This window comes from Xiphophorus hellerii, chromosome 3 (assembly GCF_003331165.1).
Source record: "Xiphophorus hellerii strain 12219 chromosome 3, Xiphophorus_hellerii-4.1, whole genome shotgun sequence".
NCBI classification, from domain to species: domain Eukaryota; kingdom Metazoa; phylum Chordata; class Actinopteri; order Cyprinodontiformes; family Poeciliidae; genus Xiphophorus; species Xiphophorus hellerii.
This window is the reverse complement of record NC_045674.1, coordinates 21,167,356-21,186,648: the sequence shown is the minus strand read 5'-3', so window position 1 is coordinate 21,186,648 and position 19,293 is coordinate 21,167,356. Positions and strand designations below refer to the sequence as shown.

Below are 19,293 nucleotides of genomic sequence, written 5' to 3'. Positions count from 1 at the left end.
TGTTTTTTTTCTTAATGTGTTGCGTATGTGCCTTCAGCAGATTGTGACTAATTGTTGGTACTTTGCCTCTATAGCTGATTTGATGCAATTGCTTCTTTTTTATATATAACACAGACAAGATGATGCTTGTAATGTTTAAGCACATTTCATTGAAACAAGGCAAGGAAGATGCAGAAGGAGCTTTCAGAACAACTGAGGATCAATAAACTACATCACAACTAATTTAGCACAGTTACATTCCTGACTTAATTACACACAAAGTTTACTCTGGTGCAACTTGGGAACAATAAGCAACTGTGTTTTTTGTATATTATTTCTATTTAGTATTCTGAAATCAAAGAATCTTAAAGTTGTTCATTTCTCAAGAGTATTTTCAACTCAAAGTAAAATGTGCTACTACTGTTATTTCTCTGCCTGAAAGAGAGAAACTTGAATAAACTCTGGAAAAAATGTTAAGTTGATCAAGTTTCAAGATATACAGCATCATAGTTATTTTTTTTATTTCTTTTGCATTTCCATCGCATAAATCAGTGCAAGCATATCAGTGGGAGAGCAAGTAGTCTAATCATTTTAGTGCTTTTTAAACAAATGTTTGGAACACCAAATATATACTTGATGACCGCTTTATTAGGTACGTTCTATTATTACCAGGGTGGTCCGCCGTTAAACATCAGAGCTCTTTTACTTCTTTATTTAACAAGGGGTCTGGAAACATTTTTCAGGAATTTTAGGGCCATATTGTTATGATGGCGCCACAAAGGTGCTGCATATTTACCAGCTACACCCAAGAGTCGAGTCTCTTGCTCCATTGCGTCCCAGAGGTGCTCTATTAGACTGATAAATGTGGAGCTCAGGGAACGGATTGTTAAGTCTAGAAACCCAGTCTGAGATGATCTGAGTACAGCTGCCACTCACTGAATATTTAACATTTTTTGGACCGAGCTCTGGAGTCCCAAGGTGGCTGTGTGTGAAAATCCCAGATCAATAGAGCAGCAGGTTCTGAAATACTCCGACCAGCCTGTCTGATATCAATATATCTCCTTATTCCCAATTCTACCTAAACTTCAGCACACAGTGTTTTACCTTGTCTAGATACGCTAACATTGTGTAAATAATGCTGTCATATTTTTGGCAAATTCTATTGTTGTATATTTGTGTTAACTAGCAGTTGAGCAGATGTACTTAAAATATGGTCAGAGTGTTTAGCATACCTCAGATAGTCTGAAAACTTTGTAAAGTTTCTTCACAAAAAATTAGAGTCCATTCTTCTTGTAACTTGTATTGTTATCAGCAACCGTCAAGCAGAAGGATTTTGTACATACAGCAGATTAACATCTTAAATGACTAATAAATCATCTCAGGGCATTTTGATATACTTTTAATTGGATGATCCTGCTAACACCATAAGTGGTCTTTTTACTTTAAAACTGGTCTGTGCTAATTGGTTGCATGAAATCCTTAAGAGTGTGATTGATGCACTGATCTCTTTGGGTTCTAGCTGCATTAAATCCTCTGTAACTTTGCATTAAATGGTCACCTTCTACCTGCAAAATTGCCATTCTTTATTCTTGATCTATTTTTTTATAAAATGCTTTACCCCAAGAGGATAGTATTGTAAAAAAAAATGTGTGAGGACATCAAACTAGAAGAGAGGCAAGCAAATCTCCATAAAGGTAAACTATCGTATTACCTCTGTGAGGACATAAAACATAAAGGATGGTGTGTGTAGGACTTGTGGAAGTGCAGCATAGTTTTGTAACAGCGGGCCAAGCGGAGTTACAGCAACAGACGCACAATGTCCTCCTTTCCGTTTTTTGTAGTCATTGTGCACATCACTGCACTGAGGCAGCTGATGGCCACCCTGATGAAAATGCTGAGTCAACCAACCCTGGATCATATTTTTGTCCTTATGTTTCAGCAGGAAGTAATCTGGCCATGACCTGAGCATAAAACAAGAAATGCTGAATAAACTGATTCAGTCCTAGTGATTGGTTTGCTCCGGGCTATTCAGTGTACTGAGTTTGTCGTGATTTTCTTTCTTTCTTTTCTTTTTTTTTTGCTGAAGCAGGACCATTTGTTACTGTTTTGCTCAAATTGTCTGAGTTGGATTTGGCATTTAATGAAGAAGCAGCCATTCATTTCTGAATATGAATAATCTACGACTATGCAAAAAAGCACTTAAGAAGTGATTTTTTTTTTTTCTTCTAACGATCATATTTGGTTTTGTTGTATCCTTCATTGTAACTTAGCAGCTCAAGTTTCAGTGTCAGCTGAAGGAATTCCTGTTGTGATGATGACTCAACAAATCCAGCATGAACGTCCAGAAAAGGACAGGATGGGGCGGGAAGCATCAGAGCGTACAGCATGTCTCTCAAAAGCATAACGTAGAAGCATTCCAACTTTTTAGAAGTAAGGATCAATAGGTATCAGAATAGAGAGTCATATGTTTGCATATATTACGCAATGTTAAATCAAAATCTTGATTCCAGCAGGTAGAATAATAAAACTTGTTACGTCACATCGGGAAAGATTTTTTTTGTAGGGTAAATTTACTTGATTTCCAGTTTTTTCTATAGAAATGATTTTATGGTGCTGCCACCACCAGCAGGTTTGATTTTCAGGCTTTGAGGTAGATAGATTTGGTTTATCGGGCATAAAATCAGTGTTGACAAATACCAGAGCAATAGGGGAACCAATGCTGCTTCGCTTGCTCTATTTGAGGGATGATAGCTGTTGAAAATGTCAGCATGGGTGTGAATGTCAAATTAACATCCACTTGAGTGCCATGATTAAAATTTTCCCAAAACATGGCATTGTTTAAAAAAATAGTAGTCTCTCTATCATTTCACTGGTTAAAATGTTATGCTTTTATTTGTGTGTGTGTGTGTTTTTATATATACAGTACAGACCAAAAGTTTGGACACACCTTCTCATTGAATTCAATTAGAAAGTGTGTCCAAACTTTTGGTCTGTACTGTATATATATAATCCAGAAAGCACCTTTCAAAAAAAATGTGCATTCCTACTTTTTGCCATGTTCTGCCATGACAACCAAAAACATCTGTGTTTATTTTATTTGGCTTTTATGTGATACATTAACGCAATTCCATAGTAGAAAGACACTGATGTGTATTTTTGAGTTATTTTTACAAATAAAAATCTAGAAAGTGTGGCATGCAATGCATTAGGGCCCCTTGAGTCAGTACTTACTAGAGCTACTGTCACTGTACCTTTTTTTTTTTTCAATTTTTTTTTTCTCCGAAGAGTTTTTGCGGCGCTAGTGGCTCGTATTTTTTAGACAGTAGGCAGACAGGAAGGAGGGTGAGGAGAGGGGGAAGACATGCGGCAAAGGTCGTCGGGACCGGGAGTCGAACCCGCGACGTCCGCGTCGAGGACTAAGGCCTCCAAGCGTGGGGCGTGCTAACCCCCTGCGCCACCACAGCACGCCCCTCTGTACCTTTTGAATGTATTTTATCGCTCTCATCTTTGAACATCTAGAGACTGAAAATCGCTCATTCATTTGTGCAAAACAGCTTTTGCTCGGTCAGGTTGGCTGGATAGTGTCTGTGAATCTTCAACTCTTGCAACAATTTTTTATTAGATTTCTAGGACTGCCCTCGATTAACTCAGTGCATCTGTTCATTAACTCTGTCCACTCTGCTGCTATTGTTGAAGATAAGGATTCCCATAACATTATGCTGCTACAACAGTATTTTCTCAGTTTAGTAAGAATTCATGTCTGTGGTGTTTCTTGGTCTCTATAATGTTGTTTATTCCCTAATGTTGTCTAACAAACCTCTGAATCCAGGGCAGCTCCGGTTCTGAAGACAACTGGTTGGTCTAGATATTTTTTAGAGGTATTAGAATAATGAAAAGTTTTTGGTTCATCACAGAAAATCCCAGTAGAATATTGACTTTTCTTATTATAATGTAACAAAATGTGGAAAAGTCCAAGTGTGGATACTTGTGCAAAACACTGTATTTGGGTTAGCTAAAGGCTTGTGAGAGGAATAAGTATTTGGTGGCAGTGATTTGTTGGTTTATATTGATTGATTGAGGTCGGCAATGTCCTTTAAGCCTGGATTCGTTAGGCATTGATTCTTTTTATGTGCTATTGATTATTGTGAGTTTTAGTCAGGGGGAATATAACAATGGCCATTTGCAAAACCATTTTTCATGTTATGCTTTAAAAACCTTTTTACTTCAGTTAATTGATGATTCTGTAACAAAAAGAAACATGTTTGAATTGAGCCAATTGCCCTACAGAAACAGAACTAGATGCAGGTTGTTTGGTAATCACTCTCCCAGCACTAAACCCAGTTTGTTCGTCTTGTTCCAGAATATGACGGCCAGTTAGCCCCAGCAGGACCCTCCCAGTCAGGCATGGCATCGTCTTCCTACCTGGAGCCCAGCCTCAATCACTCGACTCCGGGCGGTTGCGGGGTAAAATCCCGGCCAGGAATGCCTGGAGCTCCTGGCACCAGTGGCTCTGCTGGAGGGCTGGAGCGACCTCCTGGCTCCATGGACCGGGTTCTCAAAATCTTCCATTACTTCGAGACAAACAGTGAACCAAGCACCTGGGCGAGTAACATCAGATATGGAGACGCTACGGATGTCCGGGTAAGAGGCGCACTCACTCCTTTCCAAGCACGCTCTCAGATGCTTCCCTCAGTTATTTCTGTTATTTAAATTGTTTTGACAGGGTGTTATCCAGAAGATAGCAGAGATCCACAAGTTGCGCTGTGTGTCATCTTTGGGCCTCCGTTTGACCCATTTGCACTCTGACATTCTGCATTGGTTACATCCAGATCTGGGCGTGTCTCACGTCAGAGAGAGATTTGAGAAACAGCATCCACAGGAAGAGTGGCGGTAAATTATTAAGTTTCCAGTGTCTCTCTGTTCATTCCCTCATCTCTCCTCTTGATTATCTGAATTCCCTTGATTATTAGGATAAAAGCCTACTCTTAATGGCTGATGGTGATGCCCGGTTAAACAGTGCACGTGAAACCAGTTTACCAGTAGGTTATAGGTCTGTCAGGATAAGAAATTATTTCCATAAATGACAATATTGTTATTTTGAGTCCATTTTCATGTAATGCATGAATAATGGCATAAGAATGCAAGTTTCTCTTCTCAAGCCTTTTAATAACTTTTAATTTTGTAAAGAAAACTTAACACTGGAACCAAACGATATTTTAAATATCCAAAATAAAACACAACAACCAAAAACAATAATTGGAGCATAAATAAAATTCACTTACAACCAAATCCATAAATAAAGTAGACTATAATGTCTCTGTTAACAAGCGTTATCAAGCTTTTAACCATCCTTAGATATTTTGTTAACAGGGCTCCTTAAAATGCAGCCCTTTGTCCTTAGCTTGAAGTTATTAAAATTGAAATTAATTCAACAGGAGCTGCTTAGGTAAAGCCGTATCTTCCAGTTGTTGCAGTCAACCTGCCTCAGAGGGCAGCAGAGCTTCAAGCCCACAGGAGCTTCTGCTGCTGCTGCCGCCAAGCTATTGTTAGAACAGCAGCAGTTGCCCGGGGAATGGATGGACTGACTCTCTCACTCCTTCCTTGCTCTTTTGCTTTGTAATCTCATTCTTATTTGAGCAATTTTTTTAATCCTCCTATTCATCCTGTTCTATTTTTTTTGGTTCTCTCACACACACATAATTTTTTTTTCCAAAGGATTCATTCATAATAGAACACAATGATTTATTCATTTTGTTTCTGGCCTTGATTTCTTTTCTTATCTAACGTCTGGCATGCAGCATCACAGCAGCTTGAAGCTTACTACTCTCCTGACCCACTTCTCTGTAATGTGTCGTTCTTGAGCAAATATCTCGCTCTAAACAACTGTGGCCCATGTGGACACTCCTGCGATACAGCTCTGGGCAAGCGCGACTGCAGGAGTACCATTATGGTTTATGATATTACTCTTTTATCGGTTTTAGATGATTGATTTAGCAGCAAGTCACCCTGTGTCTTTTCACTGTGGCACCAAATATAATATACTGAGTGGAAAAGGCTTTGTCATTCGGCTGTAAGATGCTGTTTCACAGCTTGCTCTGGCGAGCAGCCATGCTTTTGATGCAAGACACAGAGTCTCCTCTCCTCCATTAAGACTGTCCCATCAAACCCTCTCGCTCTCCCTGCCATTCCCAGGTACGAGCTGCGGATACGGTACTTTCCTAAAGGTTATCTCAGCCATTTCTCTGAAGACAAACCTTCTCTCAACTACCTCTATCACCAGGTGAGAACACAAACACTTTAAACTTTATGGCTGTTTCCTTAAGTAAAAACGACCTAAACGTGACGTTTTTGCTGAGTCCTGTTTGACTATGACCACCTGAAACAATGTTTTCATTTTGTGCTTTTTTTTCTTTTTTTTTAAGGTGAAAAGTGATTATATGCAACATTTAGCTGACCAGGTGGATCAAGATGTTGCACTGAAACTAGGCTGTTTGGAAATAAGGTGAGAAAAATGTGAAATTACAGACAGTCAAATTATTTCACCCCACAGCATTTAACAAAAGTATTCACAACCGCTGAATTTTCACATTTTGTCACGTTTCAGCCACAGATTTAAACGTACAGTGAAACCTCTCATCCCAAATTTAATTTGTTCAAACAGGCTGCTTGCATCCTGCATAGTTGTTTGGAATTATGTTTCCCCATTGAAAATAATGCGAATTAAAATGCCACCCACACCCTGCCAAATGATACACAGCATTCACAGTCACTGTTATTTTTAGCGGAATAGTCATTAATCCTACATTATGGAATTCCTAGAGGTATTGTAGAGTGAAACAATTATGCAAAAAAATAAATCTTAAACACAATACACAGTTTTTTTTCTAGGACAAGCGTTAGTGTGACATGATGGGGGATAGTGAAAGCATGTGTTGCCTTAGGAGCTTCTCATGTCTGACCCAGGAGAAACAGAAAACGGCATCGGAGAAAAAAACCTGCATCTTTCAGCAGCAAATCCAGCATATGCTTACGCTAACAGTCAGGAGAATGCTGCAGACTGGCTCGCTAACAACATCCTAAGCTTTCATATTTAGTTGAAAATTTGAAATTGAGGCGTTCATTCACTGTTCATCTTTGAAACAGTTTGTATTCAGATGCGTTCTTATTTAGATGGATGATGCAAAAGCAGAACCAGCTCTCAGTGCACTACAGTTTCATGTAATGTTGGGAGTTTTTACCAATCTAGAGTAAAAACTTTGTTCTGTTGTTCTTTACATAATAGTGCAATCACATGTAAACAATAATTTTCAAATACTGCTACAGATTCTTAATCAGATTTAGGCTTGGACTTTGACTACGCCAGTTTAAAATCATGTATTGATCTGTATTGATCTATGTCATTCTGTTGTATATGGTTTTTGATCAACCTACCTGTCTCTAGTGAAGAAAAATATTCCCACAGCATGATGCTGCCACTGCCATATTTTACATTGTGTTTGTGTGTCAGGAGTGATTTGCTATTAATTTTTCTCCATGTTGGCCAAAAGGTTTAACTTTTGTACTTGATACCCAATGTTTGCAGCATCATCTAAGTTTATTGTGGTGAACATTAACAAGGATTTCTTGTGGCTTTCTTGAAACAGTGAGGTTGTTACTGAATTTAAATTACTCACTTTTATGTATTAATCAGGTGATTTCTGAGGACAACTGATTGCACTGGATGAAATGTAAAGGTATATATTTAATGGAGTGTATAGGCCAAAATTGATTTTGAAACAGATAAATCCTTTCCGTTCCCCTTCAGGATTATGCACTACTGTGTTGGTAACAAAATGTGAAAAACTTCTATAACTCATAGTTATGCAATAACATTGTTTTTTATAAAAACATTATTTTAATTTCTGTGTGTTTTCCCTGTAAATTATGCAGGAGGTTCTTCAGAGAGATGCCAGGAAATGCTCTTGATAAGAAATCAAACTATGAGCTACTAGAGTAAGATTTTTTTTTTCTTGTAGATTACACATCACTTAACTTATCCCTTACGATATGTGTGATTGTAAAGGTGTAACTGTTTTTATTCATTTTAGGAAGGATGTGGGTTTGAGACGGTTCTTCCCTAAAAGTCTGTTGGACTCTCTAAAGGTGAGAATACGCTTAAAAACTGTTTATATTGCATTTTATCAGTGGCTTAGTGTGTATCTGGAATTACAGCTGGCAGGCTGTTTGGTTGACTGGCAGCAGAGCCAGCATGATGATTGAAAGGATTTCTGCTTATCTGATTGTGTGGAATTAAGTTAAACCTGCTGTTGTCACTCACAGCCTGTGCTGTCAAACGTGTGTTGTTCTCCTGGCTCTGAACCAACCTTCTTCCTGAAAGGGTTCACTCTCTCTGCTTCTCTTTCTTTTTGTCCCCTCTGTCTTCCCTCCATTAGGCTAAGACTCTTCGTAAGCAGATTCAGCAGACCTTCAAACAGTTTGCTAACCTCAACGATGAACAGAGCATCCACAAGTTCTTTGAGATTATCACCCCCATCTACCCCTTTGACAAGGAGTGCTTCAAATGTGCTTTAGGGGTAAGGTCCCTGTTCTCTATGCAGATTATGATGCCTTTTATCAATCAGAAGTATACAATATGGCTGTTTATGGTAAAAACTTTACATAGTTTTCATAGTAAAGCAGCTTTCCTGGCTTCCTGAAAGTTAAAATCTGGAAAAGTATTGATTCTTGACACTTAATATGTGGTTCCACCCTATATTAAGTCATAGAGAGGCAATTATGATTCTTTTAATTGCCTTGTTTTTTTCTCCTCCTTAGTCCAGTTGGGTAATATCAGTAGAGCTGGCAATAGGACCAGAAGAAGGAATCAGCTACCTCACAGATAAGGGCTCAACTGTGAGTATGCACACAGATCAATCTTTGTACAAATTTAATGTCTGTCATTTCTCTGATCTTGAACATTGATGAAGAGGATGCTTTTAATGGGAGGGCATAATTGTCATGCATTATGCTGCCATCTAGTGGTCTGTCTCCCTCTTCCAGATTTTGCTGGGTTTGTACTCGCCACACTTTTAGTCTCAAGTTTGACTAATACCTTTGGCGCTGTTTCATGTGAGATTTTTCTGTTGTTTTACCTTTAAGATTGATTCGTATCTGAATTGTGTGAAACAATTGTAAAAGAGCAGAATTTCCTTAAGGTCGTATTTGCCGATTTATAACTTTCTCCTCGATTTAGCAAGTCAAATACACCACTTTGATGCTGTCCATTTTAGATTTATCAGTGCATAGAGTTTCTGTCTTGACCACACAAATGCTCAGAGATCTTAGCTTTTTTTGGTTTCATTCCTGTCTTTGGAGATGATATAGAAATCACTACAGATCCACTGAAAAGATAAACTTCTTTTGTACTCCTAAATCTTTTGTGTTTCTCTTTATGTATTATGTCTCTCAACATCAAAAAAAAATATCTTGATATGGATTTTCTAATGGAGTGGGGGCATTATCGCCTGTGCTTTGGATACAAAGGATCCAGTTTCTGGTGAACAGCTAAGAGCTTCCCTGCTACCTAAGAGGCCTGATTATGATTGATTCTGACTTATCTTCTCTTTCACCTCTACTGTTACTCATGCCACTTACTTATAATTCAGTACTGTGCTGGAAACTTGAGGCAAATACAAATACATATTAAGTGGACAATGATCTCAAGAGGCTTTACTTGCACTTGTTTGAGTGAACCTAATGCTGATTAAGTGGGAGGGAAAGCTTTTAAGGAAATGTGATCTGTTGTGATAAGAGTTAACATCGAAGACCCTCTACAGATTTATGGGCTTCTGTTTGGTTTATATATTTGGCGAAAGTTTGCTGATGCATTTAGGGCAGCATGAGTTGCATTGGTATGTGGAGGCTATAAGTCCTCAAAGCAGCAGTCTGGTGTATTACTTCTATCCTTGGGATATTCACTTCATATTTTTGCCTTTCTCGCTGCCCATATTCTGACAAACTACCAGGGTTAAAGACACCACAGAATCTTAGAAAAGTAGGAAACATTTTCCCCATCCAAATACTTGCCATGCATATTTTCTACAATTGTATTGCTCTTTACAATTAACCAATAGTTATATAGGACTTTAATGCATCTCTGTGCTTCTTTTACTCTCTAGCCAACACACTTAGCTAATTTTAACCAAGTCCAGTCTATCCAATACTCTGCTTTGGAAGAAAAGGACAGGAAAGGGATGCTTCAGCTGAACGTTGCTGGAGCTCCAGAGGTATGTACACTCACTTTGATACTTCTTATTTGGTTTTTCCTGTCCTTGAGCTGTTTTTTTCATCAATGCTTCCTCTGACTTTGTTTTTAACACCTCAAGTAAAATAACAAATCGTTGTTCGTTTTCCTTGCCACTTGGTAGCAATTTAGATTTTTTTTTTGAGTATTCAATCTGCTTCTCACCAGTTAAGGCAAAACCAGCCTGTTTCTCTGTGCATCTCAGTTTTAATATACAAACTAATATTATCTGATGTGCAAACAAAATTGTTCTGAAATAGAAAAATAACAATTTACATTCAGCTCACGGGCTATAATTTCTTTCTTTTTTTTAAGGTTTTTTGGCAATAGTGGCCTTTATTTGAAAGTTATATGACAGGAAAGTAGGGTAATCAGAGAGAGAGGGAAGACATGCGGCAAAGGCCACCAGGCTGAGAATTGAACCTGTGATGGGCGCGTTGAGGACTAAAGCCTCCTTATGTGGGTTGTGCTTAACCCCTGCGCCAACACAGTACCTCATGTGCTATAATTTCTAAATAATTTGTGCCATTCCAGAGTCCTGACCTGACTAAAATCAACATTACAATTTAGCTGCCTGACCTAAACTTTTAGAAATACAACTTTGCTGCTGAATGAAAATATTTGTTGAGTGTGTGTTTTTTTTTTTGTTTTTTTTTTTTTTAAATGATACCACAGAAAATGTGTTGAACCAAGAATAAAGTTGGGTAGAAAACTATAATAGAATCTGCTCCTGTAAAAGGTTTGCCTTTCAGCTGACTTGTAATGCTATTTAACAGGTTTAGCATAGTTTTTTTTCTCATTTTTATTAAAAAAGTGCTTATACTTAAAAATCACCAACCATTGAGAAGATTCCTCTTGCACAAAGTTATAAAATACTGATCAAAGAGTATAAAAGTTTGCATTAGAAATTAAATAAGGATTGGGGCAGCAGTGGTTGCCATCTCCTCGTGGGTTTCAGAGCGCGTGTTTGTGCAGCCGGATGCTGCATGTGTGCATCACCGCTGCAGTATTGGCACAGGGCTGAGTGCACACACTCTGATAGGGGACATTATTATCAGTGAAGCTCTCATTGTGTCACTGTGAAGCAGCTCCCTGTCCCGCTCTTACACTGATCCTTCTGTCTCTCTCCCTGTGTTTGCAGCCCCTCACTGTTACGACAGCGTTGCTGAATACAGCAGAAAACATGGCTGACTTGATTGACGGTTACTGTCGTCTCGTTTCCTCGGTTACGCGCTCCTTCATTGTTAGAGTTCATAAAGGTATGTTGAGTAGCTATATAGTTTTGTATTTTGATGTGCCACTGAGTTTATGTTTTCAATGCTGCTGCGGTTCAAATAAAAGGAGGGGGGAAAAAGTGTGTTGTTGTAAAACACATAGCCCAAAAGTAGATGCCATTTAATGCTGATGACTCGTCTGTGCTCGTCCCTATGAATAATAACCAGCCTGTGCACTTTTTCTACAAGTAACTGAGGCTTCAGAGAAACAACAGTCACGTTTAGGCTCTCTCTTTAGATTGTTTCACACTTGTTGATCTGCTTGTCTTGTTGTTGCAGAGGGAGATAGAGCTCTTCCTTCGATACCAAAGTGAGTAAGCTCTTGGTTGTAGAAATGCATGTCAATAAATCTTATAGAAAAAGTTATTTATTGCTTAATCTCATATATAATTATTACACACAGAGTAATTGATAGACTTATTTCTGTTCATTTCAATAATTCTGTCATATAGCTCTTTTCATTACTCAAGCAATAATTAAAAATCATTTTTTGATTAACTCTCATTTGGCTTCATAATTTTCTGATTCATAACTTAGTTATGTATTTCAATTGGCTTTTACCTGTTTGCAGCTGTTTACGTTCAATGCAGTATTTTTTTTAATATGAAAGAAATTTGTGCCGCAGAGTTTCAAATCATGAGAAGCGGATGGAGAAGCGGATGGACGGAGTACGCACCCGGGCTGTTTGCGTGTCAGGTAACGATGCCAGCCAGTCAGTCACACAGCTTCTTCTTAAATGTCATGAATGACCCAATGTGATCAGAGTTGTAAAAGGGGCTTATAGATACGTGTGTGGAGCCAAATTCCTCCATAAAGCTTCATCTGTGTGTGCAGAGAAGAGTCCTTGTCTGACCAGATGTGTCCGTGGAGAGCTTTAGTCACTGCCACTCTCTCTGCTCTCTGTCTCTCTGTCTCTCTGCTGACCTCTGACTGACTCACATTTACAGTTTCAAGTGAAACCATCTTGAATTCTGTAGAAATGTATCGATTAGTTATGTGACACTAATTATGTTTTTTAATTTTGACTATAAAACTAACGCTTCTCTCTTTGCTCCTGTTTGTGTTTTTTTTTGCTGCATGCGGCTTCTGCAGGTCACATTAGTGGCGATGGTAAACCTCACTCTTTGTATTTAACTTCTTTTAATTAGCAACACAATAAATCATGTTTTGATTTAGCATGCTGTACGTGTGTGCAGTATCTTGGTCTCTGCCTGTGAATCTTTTTGTGACCCATGACTCAGGCTGTTTGCCTTCAGTTTGTTTCTGTGGAAAGGAAAAAAACTTTCCAACCCTCCCCTTTCCTCTTGACTGTCTGTCTGTATGTTTCCCTCACAATTGTACTCCTATGACTCATTCTAAAGTGGGGATCTGCTCAGCAGTACATAAACATGTATAAATGTTGTGCATGTGCTTGGAGTTGGGAATGGTGACAATCTATTGATTTGGTTCTTTACCCTGAAGATGTTAAGTATTGATCCAACCTAGCTTAGTTCGATGATTTTGTCACCAACCAAGTGACTATGTTTGTTGGTTCTGGTTCCTGAATGGACTCTGGTTCTGCAGAAACAGACGACTATGCTGAGATCATCGATGAGGAGGACACTTACACCATGCCTTCAAGTAAGTAGACCTTTCTTTTAAATGTTGTTGATGAAGCTGATGTGTTACCTAGTGAGGGGCTGTCCATCATTTCAAGGTTTTGGAAATTAATTAAGTAGAGGTCTATAGAGACTTGTGTGCTGCATTATTAAATAAGAAAAAGCCTCAGTTTAATGGTATATAATGATTGATTGATTTAATTTGAATACCTGTTAACTTTTGAGATTTTAGGTTAGACCTTTGGTATGTTCTGCCATAAAACCAGGAAAAACAGTATTCATATTTAAACTAAATCAATAATTTAGTCAACTCTTTAAGTCCTGAGGTCATAAGTGAAAATGAAAAGTGTTTACTTAATTAATACAGACCTTAAAGCGCTTCTGAATAATTCTGAATAGAAGTCCGGCTCAGTTTTTGAATGAAACTATATTTTACACATTGACTGCTAATTTAAGACTTAACACTAAGCCAATCATTCCACATTATAACATCTTTTGTCTAGGTTATTATTATTTTATTTTATTTTTTGTAATTCAAAATTTAGAGCTCTCTGAACCTCACAGAGTAATAAACAAACCAATAAAATTCACTGTGTTAACACTGAAACCAGCAGCCTTAGGGAGGAATGCAAACACCATTTGCACATAGACTTGGTGCCGAGATCAGTGTTGTCTTATTTGCCTTTGTAGCTTAAATGCAACATGTATTTGTGACTCTTACTGAAGATACTGCATGGCGTTTTTTGCTGAAAAGGAGGTGAGAATGAAAATGGTGAAGAGTGTATTGGATTGATAACAGAATTACTTTAAATCCTCTTTGTCAACACATCTGATAGAAAGTTTTCCCATATTCGAATGATGCTTAAAAGTCCCGAACAGAATTTTTTTCTCAGCACATGAATGTGTATGGATAGACCATAAGCTACTCTGTACCACTGAGCACCTATTGTGACCTGGTTTTGTTTTCTATAGATTGTTTTCTCTGCTTTCCTCATCATTGAGGAAAACTCTGGTGGTAGAAAAGCCTTTGTATTCCCAGGGCCGTGAAGAAGATTTGTGCAATTTTGAGAAAAAGTGTGAAACTTTTCTGCACAGCATCCCAAAAACAAATCTGTTGTCTGGTAATGCTACAATGAAGGATTATGGAACTTTTGATAACATTTCGAAGCAAAGAATCATCTTTTTTTTATTATCGTAAACCTGCCTAGAAACAGAGACACTGTGACTTATTTTGACAGCTGAGTATGGGATGCCAGTGCTGCTGAATTGTGAAAGTGTTGCATTGACTTATTTAATATCCCACAGAAACTGTGTTTAGTGTCTTTTTTATTTATTTTCCTAATAGTTCACAATAAAAATTGCTCGGATATTGACTGCAGTGCATTTTTGGCAGGGGTGTGGTGTTATTATAACATCATTTATTTTTCAGTGGTGATAATTGCTTCCACAGATAACTTTTCAAAAACATCAATTACTCATTAAATCTGTTTTCATAGATTGGATTGTGTACAAAAGTATATACTCATTAAAAACAGCTTCTTAATTACTACACGTTGTCGGAGTTATAGTCAACAAATCTGTTCTCCATCCTGCTGCTTACTTCTCCGTGTTCGGACACAGAGTGTTCATACTTTTAGTGATATAAGACAGTGATGTGAGCTTGCTGTGGCTGCTGTGTGCTGCCTGACCTCTGGGTTTAGATTTATTCATGCTTATGCAATGGTTGATAAACAACATTGAGAGGCAGAGAAGATGGGTGAGTGGACTTTAATGTAATGTGAGAGGAAGTTGCTGACATTTAAAGTGAGAATATTTTGCACATTTTTTTAATAAACTTGCCCATGTAACCTGCCATAAAATGTTGTCTGGATATTGTAGACATATCCATACAACCAGAACATGGCCTTTTTTTTGACAAATCATCAGTTAACTTTTTTAAATACACCTCCAGTACATTTCTGATAAGCCAGGACTGATCAGTAGTGTTTTTTGAGATTTTCATTCAGCAAAACATTTATAGATAGATATTTTGAGCAGGTTAATTTTATTTTCTGAACACTTACCAGAGTAATCTGTTACATTCAGGCCCCGGCCTAATTTATGTCATTGTCATATTGATCTAAATAACAAAGTCTCTTATATCTAACCCGTTTTCCCAGAATACTATGGACTAGATCAAGGTAATGATTGGAACACACCATGTTGATGGCTCTTTCATTTGGTGGTTGTTGTGACCCTCTTTTATGTTTGCTTGCACCAGTAAAATTAAACCTGTGACATTTTCCTATAGCTGTACTTTACTTCCCCCCTTGTGTGTGGTTGTGCTATCAGTTCTGGCTCAGCTGGTGAAAGCTTCAGAACTTGAATCCAATTGTTTACCTTGTTTGCATTTCATTGGTTTATAAAAAAAGACATGTTTTCAGTATCATTAAAAAAGCCAAACATAACTTAAAGTGATAAAATCTTTGCACTACTGTAGAACATAAAAATCAAATCCAAATATAAAAATACTGATATAATCTGATCATGGAAGGTTATTTGGAGTGTTTCCTTTTGGAAAGTTTATGAACCAAAAAGTTTAGGTGAAGTCATGAATTTACAAATTTCAGAATGTGACATATGGACCACTAACACAGATAATGGTGCCATTTTAGTGCCTTAAAAGAAACATTTTTATTGAGGTGCAATAAATGCGACTTCTACATTTAGCACATCATTATTCCAATCTTTTTACTGCCTCAATCTGCTTTCTCTAAAAGTCCCATATAAACTGTAGTAATTATCATAAAAGAAGAGATTTCCGTAACTGGACATTTGTAGCTTCATGTAATATTCATGTGATAATAATATGGACAAAGTCGGGTCGGGCAGAGCCAACCACCAGCATTTAACAGCCTGAATTTCACAGAGTCCTCTTTTCCTACAATACAAGAAATTGACTGACCAAACAAGGACACACATTTATACACATATGAGCCTGTTAAGTTTATTTCTTGACAGCAATGATTTATTAATTTATTACACATCCCACCTGACTTTTTCCATTCTATTTAAATCAACATAAAATTTTATGTTTATATTTTCCATGTCGGTCAGAGGTTTACATATGCTATGTTCTTGGGCATGAATGGCATTCCATTTGCGATTTTAACTCATTTAAAATACAGCATACAACTTTTAATGAATTCTAAAAACAGGAAATGGACCCACAATTTTGAATGTATCACAAATGAATTAAGTTGAGCCAAGTCACAACCAGGAGTCACCTCACAGCATTTTACAAGAAAGATTTATTTACAAAAACATAAAGTCAAATTCAACTCAGTCATACAGACATATTGAGTTAAATGCAGTGTTCAAGTTCAGCTTATTATGTCAATTGGTACAAAAGTGACTTATCGAAGGAAGCCTAAGCAGTTTATTTGAGTCATTGACTTTGCAACAACGTCTCCTGATCATGCATGTGGCAGAAGTAGAAAGGAAACTCTCAGGAGAATCCTGACGGTGTGAGCAGCGAAACTTTCCCAACAGACTGAGGATTTTTATCTGAATTGCTATCGCTTCTTTAAATTGGTTAATATCCTGGCACAAGCTGAGCTTTTTAAGCGTAGTCAACACATTTTTAAAAGGGTTGAGTTTTGGGCCATTTAGAGTTTTGATACAAGTTTATGATAACTTTCCTGTTGGAACATATATATAAGTCCAAGTTTCAAGCAGGTAGTTGCTGCTTTGAGGTCAAGCTTTAGAATTAGGAGACAGTCTGCCCTCTTTACTATTTCACTAACTTTGTTAAATGCATCAGCGTTGCTGGCAGGAAAACAAACCTTTAGCATGATGGTACTACCTCCATGCATACATGGCTCAGTGTTCTTGGGTGTAAAAACCTAAATTTAACTCCACCAGAGATTAGTTTCCCCCTGTAAGCAGCAGTAAATTTTTATCATGCTTAATGTTGATGAGTCCGCCGTGGAAACAGAACAGTACAAACAGATTACTAAAAGGCCAAATGAATGACATTCATGCCACAAGTGTATAAAACCTTCTGACCAGCACCATACATTGAGTTTTATTGGCCGTTAGTCATCTGTGTTATGTGGCATGAGTCGCTGTGGTTTGGTGATGCTGTTGTTGCATGTTGCTCAGAAGAAGCTGTGCTGAGTGCAATAAAAGCCAAGCTTGTCAGAGTAAAAGATCAAAAATTGAAAATATTACTGTGGTCTACAAAAGGTGTCATTTATTTGTTTATGCTTTCATTTCAAATTGAACTGAATTAAACATACTGCTTAAATTTGTATGACAATATATAGTGCTTAGATGTGGGTAGTTTTTACTTTAACTTGCAGCATGAATGTAAACACACTGCAAAGTACTCTAATAAGCTTGGAAAGGGAATAAATGAAGATCAATGTGTGAAAGGGTAGTAAATTAAAAACTTTGTTCTTGTGTTTCTGTATTGTTTTTGGTGTACAAACCTATGTGTGTGTTATCTGTGTGTAGCACGGGACTACGAGATTCAGCGGGATTGTATTGAGTTGGGGCGCTGCATTGGTGAGGGTCAGTTTGGAGATGTCCACCAAGGAGTCTACATCAGCCAGGTACGTATCCTCCATCTTATGTTAATTGCACCTTCTGTCCTTATTTCAAATTCAAAAATAAAAGGGGGGGATACACTGTTCTGTTATTTGTTTAATTGCTGCATTTAGCGTTTTTCTAGCACATTTGTTTCATATTATCCTTGACAGTACCTAAGCTCAAATTGCAAGATAAGTTTTTTGTGAAACTGTTGTGTTTTACAGTAACGCTGAGTCACAGAGGCACAGTTTGGATGGTTTACTGCTTCATAACAATGAAAAAAATACACATTAAACATTCCAAAACAATTGTAATAATACTAGTAATATCGGTATGATACCATGTCAGTTTCTGTTGGATCCTGTTGATGATATTTTAAAGTCTTGGATCAGTATATACCATAGAAAAGTTTGGCGTAACCTGTAAAATAAATTTCCTACTTACTTATGTCTCGTGCCAAGTATAAAACTACTTATTTTTCCAGTTTTCTTGTAAATGTAAACATTTGTATCTGATTATCTCTATTATACTGCTATAACCTCTGATTTTTCTATGCTGTACTTCTCACAGGAGAACCCAGCTCTGTCTGTGGCTGTGAAGACGTGTAAGAACTCGACATCAGACAGCGTCAGGGAAAAATTTCTGCAGGAAGCATGTAAGATCCTTGCATGTATATATTTGTTAGTGATAAGTTCTTGCAGACGAAGAGCAGTAAATGTTTATTGGAAGATCTGTGGATGTTTTCTATGCAGTGACCATGCGTCAGTTTGACCATCCTCACATAGTGAAGCTGATGGGAGTCATTACAGAGAATCCAGTGTGGATCATCATGGAGCTCTGCACACTTGGGGAGGTAATGATTAAAAGCCAGACTTGCATTAATGATTCAACAATTTGTGTTTCTTGTCTTTCTTCTTGTTTAATTTTTCAATACTGCTGTGCTACACTTGTAGAGGGGCTACGATGGTGCATTTATAAATCTGAAAACAATCTGATTGTTGGAATCAAACGATCAGTTTTTTTACGTGATTTAATGAACTTCTACAGAGTTAAATAATGTGGAAATCAAAAATGATTCTGAATGTTTTCAGGATCTATTGATTACAATGAAGCATCCTAATTACTGTAAACAGGTAAATCTGTTACACCATTCCAGTATGAATTATTCAGTAGATGAATGGGAGGTAATTGTAATATCATGTCCTTTACTGAAAGGCTAAGATGTTTACTAAAAGTTCTGTAAATAATGCAAACAGGGATTAAGTGACTAAGTGGGTGAGAAAAATCTATACACCACTGTTAAAAAGGCTTAAACAGATTTTTGTGATGTAAAAAATTAGACCATAACCAATTTCCTTTTAAATTTGACAAGAAAACTTATTGGAGGCAAAAAATGCATAATTTATTTTTATTTTTACATGCCCCAAAAGATTTTGTGCTTCATTATTTAAAGAATTCATTGTAGTTCCTTATTCTTACATCACAAAAACTTAGTATTTTAACAGGGTGTGTACATTACTGAGAGCCATGCGTTCTATTGTTGGTTTCTTATTTTCTGTCCCATAATTATATATACATTTTTTTTTTA

The 19,293-nt window shown here is 37.3% G+C and overlaps 1 protein-coding gene across 24 annotated transcripts in view; it reads left to right on the top strand.

Moving 5' to 3' along the window:
* The window catches only part of LOC116717721 (focal adhesion kinase 1-like), a 61,911-nt gene that overhangs the window by 17,349 nt on the left and 25,269 nt on the right, over window positions 1-19,293 (top strand). For 13 of the 24 annotated variants that reach the window (XM_032559283.1, XM_032559276.1, XM_032559282.1 and 10 more), the window contains 18 exons: window positions 4,340-4,620; window positions 4,703-4,869; window positions 6,172-6,259; window positions 6,402-6,481; window positions 7,909-7,971; window positions 8,067-8,121; window positions 8,412-8,552; window positions 8,794-8,871; window positions 10,137-10,244; window positions 11,403-11,520; window positions 11,815-11,845; window positions 12,161-12,231; window positions 12,628-12,645; window positions 13,099-13,155; window positions 15,293-15,313; window positions 17,631-17,728; window positions 18,276-18,360; window positions 18,458-18,558. In XM_032559283.1, coding sequence (XP_032415174.1) covers window positions 4,384-4,620; window positions 4,703-4,869; window positions 6,172-6,259; window positions 6,402-6,481; window positions 7,909-7,971; window positions 8,067-8,121; window positions 8,412-8,552; window positions 8,794-8,871; window positions 10,137-10,244; window positions 11,403-11,520; window positions 11,815-11,845; window positions 12,161-12,231; window positions 12,628-12,645; window positions 13,099-13,155; window positions 15,293-15,313; window positions 17,631-17,728; window positions 18,276-18,360; window positions 18,458-18,558 — 1,617 coding nt within the window. In that variant the 5' untranslated portion in view covers window positions 4,340-4,383. The remainder of the gene's footprint in view (window positions 1-4,339; window positions 4,621-4,702; window positions 4,870-6,171; window positions 6,260-6,401; window positions 6,482-7,908; window positions 7,972-8,066; window positions 8,122-8,411; window positions 8,553-8,793; window positions 8,872-10,136; window positions 10,245-11,402; window positions 11,521-11,814; window positions 11,846-12,160; window positions 12,232-12,627; window positions 12,646-13,098; window positions 13,156-15,292; window positions 15,314-17,630; window positions 17,729-18,275; window positions 18,361-18,457; window positions 18,559-19,293) is intronic. The other 11 variants (XM_032559280.1, XM_032559299.1, XM_032559295.1 and 8 more) reach the window with 3 other exon arrangements.